The sequence below is a fragment of the Neolamprologus multifasciatus genome, chromosome 8 (assembly GCF_963576455.1).
Source record: "Neolamprologus multifasciatus chromosome 8, fNeoMul1.2, whole genome shotgun sequence".
Lineage (NCBI taxonomy): Eukaryota > Metazoa > Chordata > Actinopteri > Cichliformes > Cichlidae > Neolamprologus > Neolamprologus multifasciatus.
Window position 1 is genome coordinate 2,320,692 of NC_140446.1, and position 17,141 is coordinate 2,337,832.

At 46.9% G+C, this 17,141-nt stretch overlaps 2 protein-coding genes across 2 annotated transcripts in view; one reads left to right on the top strand and one right to left on the bottom strand.

The window, feature by feature from the left end:
- The first annotated feature begins 1,219 nt into the window (after nucleotides 1–1,219).
- Nucleotides 1,220–2,628, top strand: atoh1c (atonal bHLH transcription factor 1c). The gene has a single exon (XM_085170534.1). The coding sequence runs from the start codon at nucleotides 1,394–1,396 to the stop codon at nucleotides 1,958–1,960; it is 567 nt and encodes a 188-aa protein (XP_085026660.1). The 5' UTR covers nucleotides 1,220–1,393; the 3' UTR covers nucleotides 1,961–2,628.
- LOC146512094 (wings apart-like protein homolog) overlaps nucleotides 2,047–17,141 on the bottom strand; it is a 36,270-nt gene continuing 21,175 nt past the window's right edge. Inside the window, exons 6-20 of the mRNA XM_085170468.1 lie at nucleotides 16,675–16,770; nucleotides 16,410–16,580; nucleotides 16,184–16,320; nucleotides 14,695–14,806; nucleotides 14,199–14,444; nucleotides 13,835–13,946; nucleotides 13,643–13,740; nucleotides 12,148–12,224; nucleotides 8,652–8,788; nucleotides 8,443–8,558; nucleotides 8,141–8,314; nucleotides 6,845–7,061; nucleotides 6,663–6,751; nucleotides 6,258–6,353; nucleotides 2,047–4,947 (exon numbers count right to left, since the gene is read on the bottom strand). Of these exons, the coding sequence (XP_085026594.1) occupies nucleotides 4,882–4,947; nucleotides 6,258–6,353; nucleotides 6,663–6,751; nucleotides 6,845–7,061; nucleotides 8,141–8,314; nucleotides 8,443–8,558; nucleotides 8,652–8,788; nucleotides 12,148–12,224; nucleotides 13,643–13,740; nucleotides 13,835–13,946; nucleotides 14,199–14,444; nucleotides 14,695–14,806; nucleotides 16,184–16,320; nucleotides 16,410–16,580; nucleotides 16,675–16,770 (1,944 nt within the window). The 3' untranslated portion in view covers nucleotides 2,047–4,881. The remainder of the gene's footprint in view (nucleotides 4,948–6,257; nucleotides 6,354–6,662; nucleotides 6,752–6,844; nucleotides 7,062–8,140; nucleotides 8,315–8,442; nucleotides 8,559–8,651; nucleotides 8,789–12,147; nucleotides 12,225–13,642; nucleotides 13,741–13,834; nucleotides 13,947–14,198; nucleotides 14,445–14,694; nucleotides 14,807–16,183; nucleotides 16,321–16,409; nucleotides 16,581–16,674; nucleotides 16,771–17,141) is intronic.

A 17,141-nucleotide genomic window follows, 5' to 3' on the forward strand; every position in this document is an offset into this window, starting at 1 on the left:
TGTGGAGTCTTCCTCACTGAGCGCGCTGGTGTTTCATCACCACAGAAGAAAACAAGTAAAATCTTGAATTTGAATAAAGTTTCTGCCTCAACACGTGAAAAAGAAACAGATGTGATGTCAACTTTCAATCAAATAACAGAAAATAAGACAAAAACCAGTGAAAACATCTGATTAATCACGATTAGAGATCATTAAACATGGCTGCTGTGTGACAGGACGGCCTCAAACTTTCCATTTAAACATGCACAGATTGGAAATTTATTTATTATTTGCTCCCAAACCTTCACTCGATCGTCAGCTGAACCTTAGAGTTAATAACCTGCGTCTCTTTTACAAAGTTCACATTTAAAATGTGATTTTCTGAAACACAAAACCTTCAGAGGATGATTTAAAACAACAACAACCATAAACAACAAGAAAAAAATTGATGTAGAATTTCCTTCATCTTTGAATACTGAATGAATGATGCTCCGTCCTGTGAGGACCACAGTGCGCCCTCTGCCAGTTCTGGTCCCAAACCACATGTAGATTTGTTTTATTTTTTACTTTTCGGTTTTATTTTCATGTTTGTTTTTTTATTTTAATTTTACTCTGCAGAGTAATAATGTTTGAATGAAGAACAGACAATCTATTCATCTGCTGTTTGTTTTACAAATGATCCCTTTTCACTGATCTTCATCAAATTAATTAATAACTGAAATTTTGACTGTTTTAAATGTGTTTGCATTAAACTGGTCGCGCAGCTTCAGCATGAACGATGGTTCCAACTGTTCCATGTTGGGATGAATGTTTCTGTGTGGGAAAGAAACTAATCACGCAGATTTCTGGTGACAGAACAAGGAAATACTTCATCCACTAACATCTGTGTGGTGATGGAAGCAGCGCGAAGTGTAGCAGCTGTGCTCAGACATACAAACACGTTTTCTTTAAATCTGAGCGCTAAAATGTTTCACTGCGGTCTTAAATGATCTGCTGCATGACACAAGTTTGCTTTCAGCTCGAAACTCTTATTACAAACTTTTTATAATTGAAAAACTGTCCGTGAAGTGTGTGTGAGTGGAACTTCACACCGTGGCGCTCTCCGTCCTCCTCTCCGTCCTCAGCGGCGCACTGAGACGCTTCTAATCCTCTTTTGATGAACTCGGTTAATCGACTTCCAGCTGCGCATCTGGCAAAGTTCACTGAGCAGCACACGACCCTGTCCACGCCCCCGAAGCACGCAAGGCCCCCCACTCCATAAATTCTCCCATCAATGCTGAGAAACGTGAAGGGTCCCGGTGAGGCTCAGCGGCTGTGGCCGTTTGGTGAAGGAGGAGAAGGAGACCAGAGGAGGAGAAGAGGAAGAAGGAGACAGTAGGACAAGGAGAAAGGGGAGAGCGGAGGAGGAGCAGAGATGCCTCCGCGTAAAAGCCTCTTCGCTCCCTTCGTGTCCGTGGACTCTGAGTGCGGTCCCGCGGCCTCGGCTCTCCACGCGGATCTCCACGCGCTGCTGCAGCGGAGCCTCGCACCGGACCGCTCCGGGGACTACCGGGACCCCCCGCGCGCCATCGTGGAGCTCCGGCTCGGTCCCGCCGGGGGCGCGCTGCATTACCTGCCGCCGGACACGAGCGCTCTAGAGCGCGCGCAGAGACGCCGGCGCCTCGCGGCCAATGCTCGCGAGCGGCGCAGGATGCTCGGACTGAACGTGGCCTTTGACCGGCTCCGCAGCGTTATTCCCAACACGGACAGCGACCGGAAGCTGTCCAAGTCCGAGACCCTGCAGATGGCGCAGATCTACATCTCCACCCTCAGCGAGCTGCTGCAGCAGGGCGCGGGCGGAGCTCGCAGCCCGGGCACCGACAAAGCGCCGGCGGCCGGGGACCCGCCTCGGCCCGAGAGGCACTTTCCACACGGCCAGGAGCAGCGGCGGAGGCCGGGGTGCCCCGAGGAGGACGTGCAGGGGGGACGTGATTATCTGTGATTCTATTCAGACATTAAAGGACCCAAAACTTTCACGTGTTCGTGGACTCAAACACCGAGGACGACAGAAAGAAAAACTCTGTGCCAGAGTTACTCAAAGTATCAATTTTTATTATTTTAAAATTATGTACAGGTAACCAAAGACATCGGTCTGCAAATTGGTACAAAGATCAAGTTTTCCTGCAGGCGGCTCGTTAAGAAGCTCTCTGTCTGTCCAAAAACAACAACACGGCTGGGAGAAAAAGGCTTAGAAAAAAGAAAAAATAGAATCAGATTCAGAAAAGTAGAGTCTACGGTCTAAATTTAAATTTAACCCCGGCCCGCCCGCGTCCCTCCCCAAACTGCCCCCTCCACCCCAAACTCCCTCCATCACTCCCCTCCTACATGAGGAGGTCCAATCTATTTACAGGAAACTATGTACAAAAAGCTCTTCCATTCATTCTTCCAGACGTCTGTGAATAAAGCTCTTGTAAACTTTTCATAAAGGAGTGTGAAGTTTTAACGTGTGTGTGTGTGTGTGTGTGTGTGTGTGTCCACAGACAAACAAATACAAAACCACATGAACAATGACACAATCTTTAAACTTTAACAGGTCATTTTTTTTCCAGCTCTAAAGATGAAATCAAACAGCAGCAGGAGCTCACGGCGCTGATGACAAAACGCCAGAGCGTGAAAACAAACAAAGTGACAACTGTAAATGTTAGCTTGCTCAGACGATGCTCTCTCTCTCTTAATCTGGACCTTTAAAAAAAATCTGTTTTTGAGAAAAATTCGAAGGCGAATCTTTAGCTTAAAGCAGGAACGAAGGAGATGAAGCTAGCGTCAACAACTGCAGGTCCTCTAGCATCCACCTGAGGCTCCAAAAGCGAGTGGGTCCCCACAGACTCGCATTAAAATGAGACAGATTACAGCAGTAATTAACACGCGCAGCCTGCTGGAATTTAAAAACCTGCTTTGGCCTCTATGGACAGCCGTCGGTGTCCTTTATCTCACAGCAGTGACCTTTAGTGTGACGGGTTGCGTTTCAGTGTTGATGAGTGACTGTGGGGACCTGAACGTGGCTGCAAAGCGCCAACACTAAAACGATGTTCACGGCCATCTTTCTTCTTTTATTTCTTACCCAGGTTTCCTTTCTAACAAGTTTATTAGCTGGAGGTCATTAAAGGGTTAATAAGCAACTGAAGTGAGAGTTAGACCATGGCTGTATGATTTTAATGGAGTGGGCGGGGCTTATCCGAGACATCTTCCAATGAATGCTCTTCTGCGAGTCTCCAAACTGACGAATTGTGACACTAAACTTTTTTTTTAGCTCTTTAACAACAATGAGGCTGAAAATCTTTTCAAACTAAATCATATCTATTTATTCTATTAATAAAGCCTTTAGTTACAACTCAACTTGAAGGAAGGAGGAACAGAAATGACTTTCCCATTCCCCAATCAGGGAACATTTCTGAACTTCAGCCTCCACTGACGGTGCACAGAGGAAAGGCCGGGGCAGGTTAAAGCTACAAGTGCAATGGCTGACGTGTAATGAGTTGCTGTTTGTACTGTAAGCGCTGCTGGAGTCTTGACTTCTTCACAGGTTTGCCATCTGAAAAGGCTTCAAAGAAGAAACCCACAGAAGGCCGAACGGAAAAGCCGATTTCTATCATTTACAAATTCCCAATCCAACCTCAGGATCGCTGAAATGTACGTTAGGGAGTGATGCACTCTTGGAAAGTCCAAACACAGGATTTGAAGTTAAACTGCGGGTTTGAGGATCTTGAGCTTCCTCCTAAAAACATCTGAGCAGGAGGGACAAATAATCGACCTCCTCTGTGAAAGCCCCTCTGCTGGCGGCCCAGTTCAAAAGCAAAGAGCCTGGCCTTCACCTGTCAGACTGGGGGGGCTTCCTTGGCTGTCTTTACTGTAATTGAAGTCTCCACCATGAGCGGCGAGCTCAAACGCCCTGGCGGTAATTGAAAGGAGCAGGAGGAGGACAGGTTCTGGCCCAGAGGGCTCGGGAACCCGCTGAGACACCAAGCTTTTGATGTTGAGCGCGACTCGATCGTTTGAAAGGGAAAAACTTTCTGCTTTTTGGAAGCAGAGGTTGTCCAAAGTTTCTAAAGCCCCGAAAGCTTTGAGAGTCAGGTGTGAAGTCGGCACAAAGGCGCCGCGCGTCCTCTTTCGACGCCGCCGCGAAACGAGGTGTCATGCAAAAACAAGCAGTCCCACCTCGACTTCACCGCGGGTCAGGCTTCCCACCCTCCGCCCACAAATGATCAATGCGCGTGGTTTCTCAGCGCTAAAGCACCTCCTTCAACAGAGCCAAGAGGTTACAGCAGCAAAGAGAGAAGAAGAACACAGCGTGAGAGAAATGAGGCGGCCTGCGAGGAGCCTGGGGTCGACCGTTTTCAAAGTAAAAGCCATCTTTCTTTTTAAAGAGCTCAGCTTGTTTGTTTGGCAGTTACCAGCTCAGGGCGCGAGGCTTGATGGCAGGCTAGGGGGGGGGCAGCTTCACTCCAATCTGCCATTGCTCGATACGAAAGGGGTTTTCACGAGCGAGGGGGGGCCGAGAAGGTGAGGAGACGCTTTGAAATGGAATTTATCAGAGAAGAAGAAAAACATCGCTCTGAGCAACTTTTAAACTGAGGAAAAGGAAGAAATAACAACCAAACACTGACTTGGATTCTTCAGAAAAACAAAAGCATCTGTGCTCTCTGCTGCAGCTTTTAAAGGGTTCATCCTTTAAAGCCACAGAGGAAACGAGCTGACCAGCGCTGACCAGGTGAAGCTCCTTTAAAAGGGAAGAGGACGACGGTCCCGTTAGTTTACTCCAGCGGTCGACTCCGAGGTGAAGGTGATGGTGGTAACGATGATGAAGGAGATGGTTGTGTTGCATGTGTCTTTTTGTGTGAGTACGTATTTGAGACAGACTTCTCTCTAGCAGTGCTCCAGATAGTCAATGACCCGGGAGATGGACTTCTGTCCTGTGGTGCCGACGTCACACTGCAGAGAGGAAGCAGGGGTCAGTCATGAACGAACACACAACTGGAAAATCAGACGTGCAGGTTGTTTCCTTCTTACCATTTCAACAAACTCACAGCTCGTTTTTTATTCAAATCACAGATTTTACTCTTGAACAAACTTGTCTGATAATCGTCGTTGAATAACGTTAGTCTGGACTTACAGCAGCCTCACGTCCACCTTTGTGAAACAGTGACTACACTTCTCAGTCAGCAACAGCTGTGATAGTCCTGCTCGGAGGTAATGATGATGTATAAACACATTATGTTGAACAAGCGAATGCTGGAATTGTAGCTAATGTGTCCATTAATGTAACACTATCAGCCAGTATGCTGTCAGAGGAAATGTGCGCCGTTTTTATTGCCTTCACAGTGAAAACAAGCGGAGACGTAGCTTCATTCATAAAAACAAAGCCAGTTCCGAAGTGCCTAAAAACCTGCATTCTATCTGATGACCACCAGATGGCGATAACTGTGGTTGCAAGTCGACTTCTGGTCCTGATCCGTCACTATCTTTTTATTTTTTTTGTTTTTGTCTACATTATATTAAATGTTTCATTATCGGAAACATTTTAAGAGATGCTTATCATTCTTAACATCTTAACAGATACTCTGACCCGTAACTATCGTAAAATGCTTCGACCGGAAGTAGACACCTTTCGTGCATGCGGGGTACCAATCGGGTTTCCGGTACGGATCGGGTAGTGACAGGCTCTCCGTCTAAGCCTCAGTACACAATTTCCTGCTTTTGTAAATCTTTTTGTAAAACGTTTCAACAAAGCCAGTGGGTGCTTGCTCATTGGCTAATGGCTTGTGATTGACAAGTCATTAGCCAATGAGCAAGTGATTTCAGGATGAAATCCACCCCTCCTTGTCACATCCAGTCTTTTGTGACAAGATGCTTCAGAATAGTTTATACCGTGTTTTTTCACAGCTCTGACGCGTTTCTACAAACTCGCTCGGTTCTGAAATCTTCCCTCCTTCATGTATTTGGGTAAAACGACCTGCACTTCCAGATTTATGTGTCCAACATGAGTAGGATATACGGCGATTTGATAAACTAGCTTATAAAAAAGGCCAGGGGTCAACATTTCAAAGTTTTGTGTCTTATCTGCTTCAGCAACATTTCTTTATGTAAAACGATGATCATCTCCACGAGAAGTTTTAAGCTTTAATTTAAAAAAATAAATAAATGAACAAACATATTCAGAGCACATTTGGATCATCTCTCTGTGCCCACTAGAACAGAACTAAACACATTACAGGGAGTCTTTTATTGAAGCTGTGACTCACAGTGAGGTTCATGAAGTTGAGGAACTTTTTCAGCATTTCTGTCATGATGGAGAAATCTCCTTTAGGCAGGTTCTCTCTCACAGTAGTCACATTCATCTGCAGGACAGTCAAAAGAAATCAAACACACGAAGATCAATCAGACAAATCCAAACGAGCTCTGAAGCCTCATAACAACAAGTGTACGCCTCAGTGTGTCATGAGGCTGTATTTATGTGTTTGAGGGTAAATGTGTTTCTACTGTGTTTAAAATGCAGGTGCAAACTTCGAGAAACTCCCTACAGACACAAATCTGTGTACCCAGCATGCAATTCATTCATGTTTTGATGTTAGTCTCCAGGAAATAAATGAGTCAGGGTGACGTCTTCTCATCTTACAGATACACAACTGTGTGTGTGTCAGACTCACCGGGCTCCCCTGGCATAGGCAGCCCAGCAGCAGTGCCGTGTAGGAGGCCACGATACTGTCCTCCATGTGCTTCCCTGCGTGCTGCAGAGCTGGGACAGAGAAACGAGGGTCACGTCTCACTTTTTGCTCGATGGTAACGATCATCATCAGCAGGAGTGATCAACGCCACACTCTGCCTGTACCTTTGTTTAGGTCCAGCTCCTCGTCCTCCTCGTCCTCCTTCTTCTTCTTGCCTTCGTCCTGTTTGTCGGAGTCGTTGTCGTTGGCGACCCACTGGATCTCGCCGCCCGTCTCCTGCCACTCGCCGCTCTGGTCCAAAGCAGGTTTCGGCGCCTCCTTTATGAGGTCGTCGGTCTGGGCCTCGGCCAGGACGGCGGCCCGCTCGCGCTGCAGGAACAGCTGAGGGCGACAGAGAACATCAGAACCAACGCCAAGCGATTCATAGGCTGTATGTACACGATCGTCATTTTGTGTTCAATAAGATTTGAAGCTAGCCAAAGTTTCCCAATAACTCTCAGATTTTCCATTGATACAGCAGAGGCGTCGCCCCCTGCTGGACAGAAAAAAGCAGGTTTATGCACTTTTCAAATGCAGAAACTAGATCCATGAAAACAGTTCACAGATGGTTTCCTGACAGGCAGTGACTTCCAGTCACCACGCTTCAAACTCTGCGTGATGTTTGGATGGCGCTGCAGATTCTTCCACCGCCCTCGCTGGAGTCAGTCTGCACAAGGGGACCATCCCAATGTGATTAGCCGGCTTGATTTGATTTAGATCCGGTTTTAATGGCGCTCATGGGAAACACCGAGTAAGATGGCAGAAGAGAACAAAACGCAGACGAGACAAACTCGACTCCGAGGATCACGCGAGGATTAATTTTCACGCTAAAACATAAAAGTGAGCTTGAAATATTCCTCACAGCAGCAGCTGCTGCAGACATTAATCAGACCGTGTTTGTGCTCCATTAATCGAAGACGCAGTGAGGGAATGATCGGCCTTTTCTTTTAATGTGAATCGTCTGAACACCAGGAGACAAATTCAATTAACTGTTTGAGAGGGAAGCAAAAAACTAAACTCTACACCTGACAGATGACGCCAAAACTACTATTAAAGGTTTATTTTCTCCTTCCAGTCCACACTGAGCACCGAGGTGAATCTGAATGAAGGTCGGCATGTGAGAAAGAATTTAAAAGCATCCAGGATTATTTTAGAGCCTGTTCTGGGAGGGAAATTTCCCCTTTTCTGGTGAAATAAACCACCTGAAGTGACAGAGAGTGCAGCAGATCCACACTCGCTCCTCTCTGAGCTGCAGAAAGTTTTAATACAAACAAAAACTAAAAAAAAAAATAACCTGATTCACAAAAACAAAACATTTTGATAGTTTGTTCCTAAAATATGGACATTTGTGTTTGTAACGTGGCGACTTCACTTCAGTCGTACTCTTCTTTGGGTTTTTCCATCCACTCCTGAGTTTGTACCTGTACAAGAGCAGCGATGGCGCTCAGCGGGCCCGTGCTGGCGATGTCCTGGTGCTGAGGGCTGAGCAGGACGGTGGAGTCGCAGGGACCCTGGCCTCCTTCCATCTCCATCTCCATCAGGCAGTACCTGTTCCTGGCACTGTACTCCACCAGGTTGATGAGCAAACCCAGACCCTGAACGCAGCAAACACACAGTGGCACTCATGGGTCAGTCAAAACTCTGTTTTCACTGCTGTCATCATTAATACCACTTTAAGTCTAATTTTAACCCAAACCTGTGATGGAAACGGTTTAATACGCACCAGTACTCTGATGTCGAACCTCTGCTCCTGAGGAAGATACTGAGGGACTTTGAGAACACAGTTCAGAGCCGTCACTATCAAATCCTCCTGCTCTCCCGTCTTCGTGCTGCCCCACTCTGCAGACCGAGTTTCACACGTCAGATTAATAATGTTTAAGCGTTTCAATAAGCCGCAGTAAAGTGTGTTTGGAGTGTTTTTGGCGCACTAACCGTTGTCATGTGTCAGGTTGAGCAGGACTCCTATGATGGCCCTCATGCAGTCCTCCACCGCTTTCCCCACCGCGGCTCTGTCGGACTTCACCTCCCTGCTGTAACGCTGGATCATCTCCTCACACCTGCTCAGCGCCCTGACAGACAAAGAGAGGCCTGGTGACTTCACAGAACTAGACTCAATACTTCTTCCAAATAATTACTGACCTTACTTACCAAGTGCTAAAAACATAACTGAAAGGGCTGCACACTGATAACTCTGAACAAATGTCTCATAAACCTTTGTGTTACCAAGAAATTTAAGCTAAAATGAGCCGGTCCGGGTTCACCTGGTCCTCCTTTTCATTTACAGTCACTCGATCGTCATCAGTGCAAACTGCGCTCACATCCAGATGTCTGAACATGACTCGCCTCTTTCCTTTTCTACTCCATCATAAAACAGAGCAGCATTCACACACACACTCACTCACACACTCTTTCTTGAGGCCGGCTGCAACTGCAGAGGGGCAAGGCAGGGCAGCAGCTTGATGTAAATAACCAGATTAAATCTAATGACAGTGGTGACTGAAAACAGAGCAGAAACCAGAGTCTGAACATCAGGACACTACGAGAGGAAGAAAAAAAAATGGCAGTGGTGCGTCACAGGAAACTGATTGTGGGGTACAGAGGAGAAATTACTTACACATGAATGTAAAAATGAGGCAGAAATACTTGGTCCACCTTTGGAAAATTAACGTGGAAACTTGCAAATGCTAAAAACTGCAGTTCCTCAAATGTCCACTCGGGGCCGGCTCCATGAGTGAGTCAGTCCCCACAGAGTGCAGTGTTCAAATATCCAACTGTACAGCAGGAATAAACATGTTTACGGAGCCCCGCAGGGGACATGGGAGAAAAAAAAAATTAAGACGGACTTTTGCGAGATCTCGCAAACGTTTTAGCCGCATTCTTCGGACGCTGGCTCGAAGCCGACCGGGAGGTCGAGGCACGATGTGCCGGGAAAGCGGTGTTCCTCCCGGCTGTAGTAGGTCTCGACCTCCCGTTAGCTTCGAGCTAAAACTGCGGCTAAAACTTTTGCGAGATCCCGAGTTTGCGAGATCCCGAGTTTGTTTTGCGAGATCTCGCAAAAGTCCGTCTTAAAAATTTTCTCCCATGTCCCTTGCGGGGCTCCGTAATGTTCACAGCCTGATACAGAAATACGGTTTGTCCTCTCAATCGACCCCTTGCTGAAAATCAAACAGTTAAACTGTTTTAAGGCTTAAAGTTTGCATTATTAGCTGCGTGACTCATTTACTGACACGATAGCCGTCAGTGAACTGCACCTCTGCACCGTGCTTGTGCACTGGAGCCTTTTAGAGCATTTTAATGCAATTGTCTGTCAAATTATAAGACCTGCTGTGCAGTTAATTTTGCTCAAAGACCATCCGAGAAGTCTGAGCTCCAGGTTTGGTGAATGAAATTCTCAGGTGTTAATTGGGTGTTAATGAGCATTAGCAGTTATCTGTGTGATGAACAAGCTCAGCTAAGTGCCTCTGGGTGGAAAACCCAACATGATTGTGACCAAAATACTAACAGAGACAAAAAGGGGTCAAAGATGTGACTGTATGGTGGCTACATCCATCTGTTAAAACACGCTACAGACGGCACTGTTAGCAGGTTTGCTCCGACACAGAGTTTATGCCTTAAATGTCCCATTTATGGGGCGTGGAACCGACACTAGGACTGAACAAGCTCATTGCATTCATTGTCTCGCTGCAGCTCAGAGGTGCTCCATCAGAGTTCTGGCCTTAAGCTGGGCTTTCACTCTTCTGGTTCATTTACAGTGAAATACAGTCAAGACAACAAGTGCAGGCAAAAATAAAACAAGGAGCATCATTAACTTCCTTTGCATGATAATTCTATCAGCAATGAGTCGGGTCAGGAGGAGAGGGTGCAGCACAGCTGGGCGCTCTGTGACAGGCTTCATATTCACAACTTTTACATTTCGCTCTGCTTAATTTAACAGAGTGATGCGTTTGTGTCCAGATGCAGACGAGGCTCGTCAATAAGCAACAGGACGTGTGTGTGTGTGTGTGTGTGTGTGTGAGAGAGAGATGGGGTTGTTACGGGGCTTATTAAATTAATCCTGCAGACAGCTGAAAGTCTCAAAGCAGCTCAGGGTCGAGTTTGGTTTGAAACAATGAGGGCAGCGTGTGCGGGAACCAGGACGAGTCAGGAGGAAGAGGAGGAAAACAGGAGTGAGTGATGAAGAGTAAACACTGTTGGAGTGTGTGAGAGTAACTTCACAGTTTCAGCTGCGTGTCTGTGAGAGAGAGAGTTTAGATGGCGGTGCTCGCTCTCCCACTCACCCCGCAGTTTCTGGGGTTAATCGAGTTAGCGCAGCGGACAGCTGAAGGCTCAGACTGAGGCCTGTGTCACCCGCCCGAGGGAACAGCAGCTCTTTGTCGAGCCGTTCGACCTTCATCCTCATCAGCCTCGACCCCCACCCTCGCTGCAGACCTTCTGCAGAGGGCGAAGGTCCGGTCACACAAAGGACGCAGGAGGAGCGAGAAGGTAAATTAACTCAGCGCGACAGATGCTGGAGTTTTACTCGATGAACAGCGAGTACAGAGATCCGTGCATCGTTCTGCAGCTGAGAGGAGCTTCAGTTTACCGGCAGAGGGACCCGACGCTGGGCTGACGTCAGGTGCTCACTCGACCGGTTCATTCACTGGTGCAACGTGGCCAGAGGTGTGAATGTGAAGTGTAAAGTGGTCATAAAGACCAGGAAAGCACTTTGTGCCGGTCGTACATTTAAAACCTGGAAAGCTGTTGGAAAATCAGACGTCACAGGACAGAAATGTTTTTAACTGTTCATTCTTCAATACAAAACAGAGCATTTCACTGCTGTAGGCAGCAGCGCTGACACAGCCAGCTGTAAAATTAATTTACTTAGAGTTTGAGGAAGCTCACTAATAAGTTTTCTTTGTTTATTAAGTATGAATTATACTTAAATTCAACCAATGTATAAAATAAACCGTCTGTCTGTATGAATCAGAACACCTCGACGACTAAAATTAAAGAATGAACAGAGACCAAAGCGGAGCCAAAGCGGACCCTGACCCCTGCTGACAGCAGGGGTCAGGGTCCAAAGGTCACCGCTGTGACTGACAGGATGTCACAACCAGGAAATGAAGCAACAAAAAGATGATTGCGATGACACACACAGGATATACAGCAGCTGAGGTAATCTGGGCTCAGTGTGACCGGGTTTAAAGATTCTGCTGTTACATCACCACATTTACTGATTTGCACAATAACAGTGGAGAGCTTTCGTGCTCAGAAACACGACTTGAACGGCACAAAAAGATGATAAAAGAGGAAAAGGCAACAAAACAGCGAGTACAAAGAAGTTTTCAGCAGACGTGCCACCTGATAAAAACTGCTGAATCTAAGCACACAGAGCCGAGCGGCTCCACATCGAACACATCAGGGGGGAGGAGGGTGTGTAATCACTCACTTTGCAGAAGAGATGATGAGCAGCGAGTCCTTGTAGGCGATCAGGTAGCTCTGGTTCTCGGGGTTGTGGACGGTCACCTGTGAGTGCAAACACACAGTCAGCAGGAGAGCACCATATCACTCAAGTGATGAATTTAACTTCATATTGTTACCCTGGCTCTCTGCTCCAGTGTGAGGACGCTTCTCCAAACAGAATACGTTTGAAACACCATCATCACGTTCAAGCCAACTGTCACATTGAGCGATGGTTTTGATTTTCAAACATCAAAACAATTGTTAAACCTTTTCTGAACAAACATGTTGGGAAACGTGACGACGAGCAGAAGCTGACAGAAGCTTCAGTGTGACTGAGCGGGTGGGACCCAGACCTCCACGTCTAATCAAACTGCCCCGGCTGTACGATCAAAGTCAGCAAATAGCTCATTGATGGTTCAAAAGAACCAGTAGTTTTATGCTAGCTAGGAAGAACCTAAATCTTCATCAGTATCATCTTAAGCCTCTTTTCCACAAGTACCTACTCAGCTTGGCTTGACTTGGTTTTTAGCGCTGCTCATTAGGTGGTAAAGCCTGGTGCCAGACAGTGGTTTTGGTATCTGCTCAGGCGGGGCTCCAAGCAAGCTGAGAATGCAATAAACAGACAGCAAACTGCTGATTGGCCAGGGAGTGACATCACTAGATGAGAGCGGCGACTCCGCAAGAATCAAACCCCCAAACGACGAGGGAAATGACCGCACGCAAACCAGTGCCATGGTCCAGCACTGATGGACCTCGGCGTCCTCCATTGCCGTGACGGTACGGGGCTTTTGGTCTGCGTTGCTATAGCAACAGCACCCTATTTAAGTGGTACTCAGTCGTAACAGAAAACTAGCAGAGGCGAGTGGAGCCGAGCAGAGCAGGTGCTAGAGGAAAGGAGGCATTTATGTTGTTTGGATGTTTTTGGCCAGACCAAACTTTTTGGTGCTTTCTGGCTCGGCTGTAAATAAATAAATAAATAAATAAACACTACAGATTTAACGTGGTCGTACTATGTGATCGGGAGGGGCACAGGGGTGTAAAACTATTCAAAAGGATTCACTCAGGGAGCTGAGCGGTTGTAGTCGGCGGTCTGCTCGTCGCGGTCGCCACTGGTACAAAACATTTGAGCAAGTGGACGTCAGCAGGCCCGAAGATAATTGTAAAACTTTAATAAGGTTTCCTCACAGTTCACTTCCCCCTCCCATAATTGAATTTCTGTCTTTGTGTAGAACAACAAACATGTCTCCCAGCGAAGGAAGCATGTCGGCTCAAACGTCCTCGCCTGTTCGCACCAGCCGAGTTTAACTGAACGACTTTGTTACTTTATATTCTCTGTTTTTGGCACCAAAGTAATAATGTGTGTTTGTTGCTGTTTTTATTTCCAATTACATTTCACTCTGAGCCTCACAGGCTTATAAAAGAGAACACAAGTGGAGTTTAAAAACAAAACCCTGTCATGTCTTTTCTCATTTGGCACTTACACTCTCCAGCACGCGTAAACACCTCTCAGCCCCCCACAAAGACGACACCAGCTTCTCCTTATCGTCCTCTTGGTTCAGGTTATCCACACATTCCTTCACTGTGGGCAGAGAAACCGAAACAAGGACACGAGGTGAGAAACGAAACGCTCGACAGTTTTCCTCTTTCTGCTGGACTTGTGTGTAATGGTCTACCTTTGTCTACGATGTGGTCCAGTCCTCCCAGCAGCCGCAGCTCCTCTTTGAACCAGTCACCTGCTCGTTTCGAAGTCAGAGACAGCAACGTCTCCATGGCCAAATGACCCGTCTGTAGGGAGAGGAGGAGTCAGGAGCTTAAATCTAAACTCAAGTATCACTTCACACGTTTAACACCGCGGGCGCTTCCTGCGGTTGTAGAAGTTGATTTTTGTGTTTTTCTGGCTCAGCTCTACAGATCTGTGAGAAACATCCTGACACACGTGGGAGTCTGTGAGTCACCCCGACTGGAGCGGTCGAAATAATCGCTCAAAGCTTTTTCCGCCCTCAAAATAAACCCGTCGCCGCGCGTGCGTTTGTGTACCGTGATGTTCTGCAGGTCCAGGTGCTTGTTGTGCACCGTGTCGCACAGCTTCCTGATCTTCTCCTTTATTTTGGCGATCTCCTTGGCACTGAAATGGACCGTGGAGTCCGCCCCGTTCCCGCCCCCCTGGTCCTGGTCCAGTTCGAGCAGGCGGATCATCAGGTCCAGGCAGGAGCGGTCCAGATCCATGTTGAGCCGGTCTCTGCTCAGGATGTACATGAGAGAGGCTGTGCACAGAGCCAAGTTCTGCAGAGGAGACAGAAAAAGAAACTTTCAATTATTTACTGTTGTTCTCAAACTTCCTTCAGCTCTATTTCCAGATTACAGACACTGGATTTCAGCGTATTTACTCACTAACCTGACCCAGAATCAGCTCGCACCAAATTATTTGTTCATTCTGTTAAACAACAAATTCTGAATTTTGGATGTAAAACAACAAATAACAAAAGTGAAGAGCACTGAGTCTGTGGCTGAGAGCTCAGCTGCTGATGCTCACCGGGTGCTGGGGGGCATCGTTGAGCGTTTTGAAGACCTGAGCCACCTTCCCTCTGGCCCTGAGGTGCATCCTGAAGCTGGGCATGGCGCAGCGTGTAGCCAGGCTGATCACACTAAAGACACAACACAGAACATCAACACAAAATAACAACCACACAAAATGAGTGTTTTTAAGTGTGAATGTTGAAACTGTATCGCTCCGCCTCCTTCATTAGCGCCCCGATGCTCATCCCAAATTTCAAACACTTTTATATCCCACTTCCAAAATCTGAACCCTGATACGTGTTACACACTGCGAGGCAACCTCCACAGCTGGTTTCATCTCATTTGTATTGTTTATCACCAGAACGTGAGTGTACGAGGGCTGTAAATATCACCTGTAATCACTGGCTGTTGGACTGTTGTTGGAATATGGGAAAATTTTAACTTCCCATGGAACGTGGAGACTCTCACCTAGGGATGGGTACCGGTATCCGGGGCCATGATGGCACCGGTTCTGACATAAACGGTAGTAACCAGACCGAAAAGCAGCGCACATTTCGGTGCTTTTTTTTTTTCCTGAGCTGTGATACACTTTGATTCTAGCCAATCATTTTACGTTTCCGAGGATAGTAGGCGGGTCCAGGTACGTACGTTCTTTTAGAGCAGAGCTACAGATTAAAAATGCCCAAGGTGAAGGTCAAAGTCTGGCTGTACTTCACAGCAAAAGATGCAAACTCAGCAGCTGCAACAAGTGCTTTAAGCTGATACTGTGATACTGTCAAAGGAGGTAACACCTCAAATCTGATGAAACACCTGGCGACGCGTAGCGTTTTTTTAAAAGCCGAGAAATGCGCCGTATTTGATAGCTTGCTGCGAGACCTCACACCGAGCACATCTACTGCGGGTGTGGTGCCTGTTATCGACCCGGAGTTAGCAACATCCCCCAAAAACCCGAAGAGGAGAGTCCTGGCCCCTAGCCCTGCCAGTGTAGCAGAAATGATGAGGATGATGATGCAGCAGCAGCCGTTCTTCTCTGCGTGAGTAGCTTAATGTTGTTCGTGTGTAATTTACGTTGAGTAGGCTAACCACGTTATTACATTAATGCATGTAAGGTGAACTAGCAAACACCATCATAGCTACATGCAGCTGTCTTCTTGTTTGATGGCAGATACTCCCTTCACCCTGGACAAAAAGGCTAAAATGACCAAAGAAAAAGTGGGAAACAGTTAAACATGAGAGGTTTTTGGACAAAGTTTGTGTTTTTTTCATTGTTTAAGCTGCTTCCTGCCAAGAGTGATACCATATATGCCCCATAGCTGCAGAAAAGGCTAACATTGTTATCTTTTTACAAAAAAACAGCTGAACATGAGAGGTTTTTGGACCAATTTTGTGTTCTCCATTCTTTAAGCACCGGTTTGAGCACCGTTTAAGCACCGGCACCGTTTCAAAAGTACCGGTTTGGCACCGGTATCGGATAAAACCTAAACGATACCCATCCCTACTCTCACCTAAGGCATCGCGTGTTGAGAGGCTGTCCGCTCTTCAAACCAGTAGCTAGGTATTCAAAGTCATCGGTGAACTCCTGGTTTTCCCCAAACTCCACCACGTCGTTGAAATGCTTCACGTGTTGGACGACTGTGTACAGCTGCAAAGCACAATGAGAGACATGTTGATGTTTCTGGTGTTTCTTCAGCGTGATGTGGAGGGAGCTCAAGGAGAACATTTTCTGTGCACCTCTTTATGTTCTTTGTGACACTTGAGTGCAGTGACGGTGTCCTGGTATGGATCTGTAGGGACAGTGACGCACTTTGTGACCTTTGGAGGAGGGGGCGGAGCCTTGAACACACCATCGTCCTTCTGAGAGTTAGAGGGCTCCTTACTGGAGCCTCCAGCCGAGGCTGAGGCCTGGAGACGGAGGAAGGTTGACATGAGTAAGCTGCAGCTGCTTTGTTTTTGACGATTTTGAAAATCGAATGTTTGGTCTGAAAGCGAGACTTACGGGAGCCGTCTGTGATCGCGCGAAGAAAGGTGGAGGGGGCTCTTCTTCGCTCTCCAATGTCCAGTGCCTGGCGTTGTACACCGCTTTGGTGGGAGACTGAAAAACAAACACAAGCATATAAAAACATAAACATCGCAGACATGCAGTTCCTCAAATGGCCACTTGAGGCTTCAGCGTACACTGTGCTGTGGGTGCTTTTTACAGCAGTATTAACCCTTTGAAGCCGGTCAGAGCAGCACGCTCTGTTTTGCGTAACTATTTTTAAATCCCGGTAGCTCTGCAACCACGTGAGCTAGCGCAATAATGTTTTTTTGCATATGAAACCGGAGGAGTTGTACTTACATCTTATGCCATCAGCTTGTCCTCGGTCACAGTTTCCTTCCACATATAGCTTTGCAAAAACTGCATAAAAAGCACTTGCAGCAACAAAAACATAATATTCCAAAACACGCTTTGCTGATCCGATC

Coding starts and splice junctions, on each gene's coding strand:
- atoh1c (XM_085170534.1), top strand. CDS start 1,394: ATGCCTCCGCGTAAAAGCCTCTTCGCTCCCTTCGTGTCCGTGGACTCT.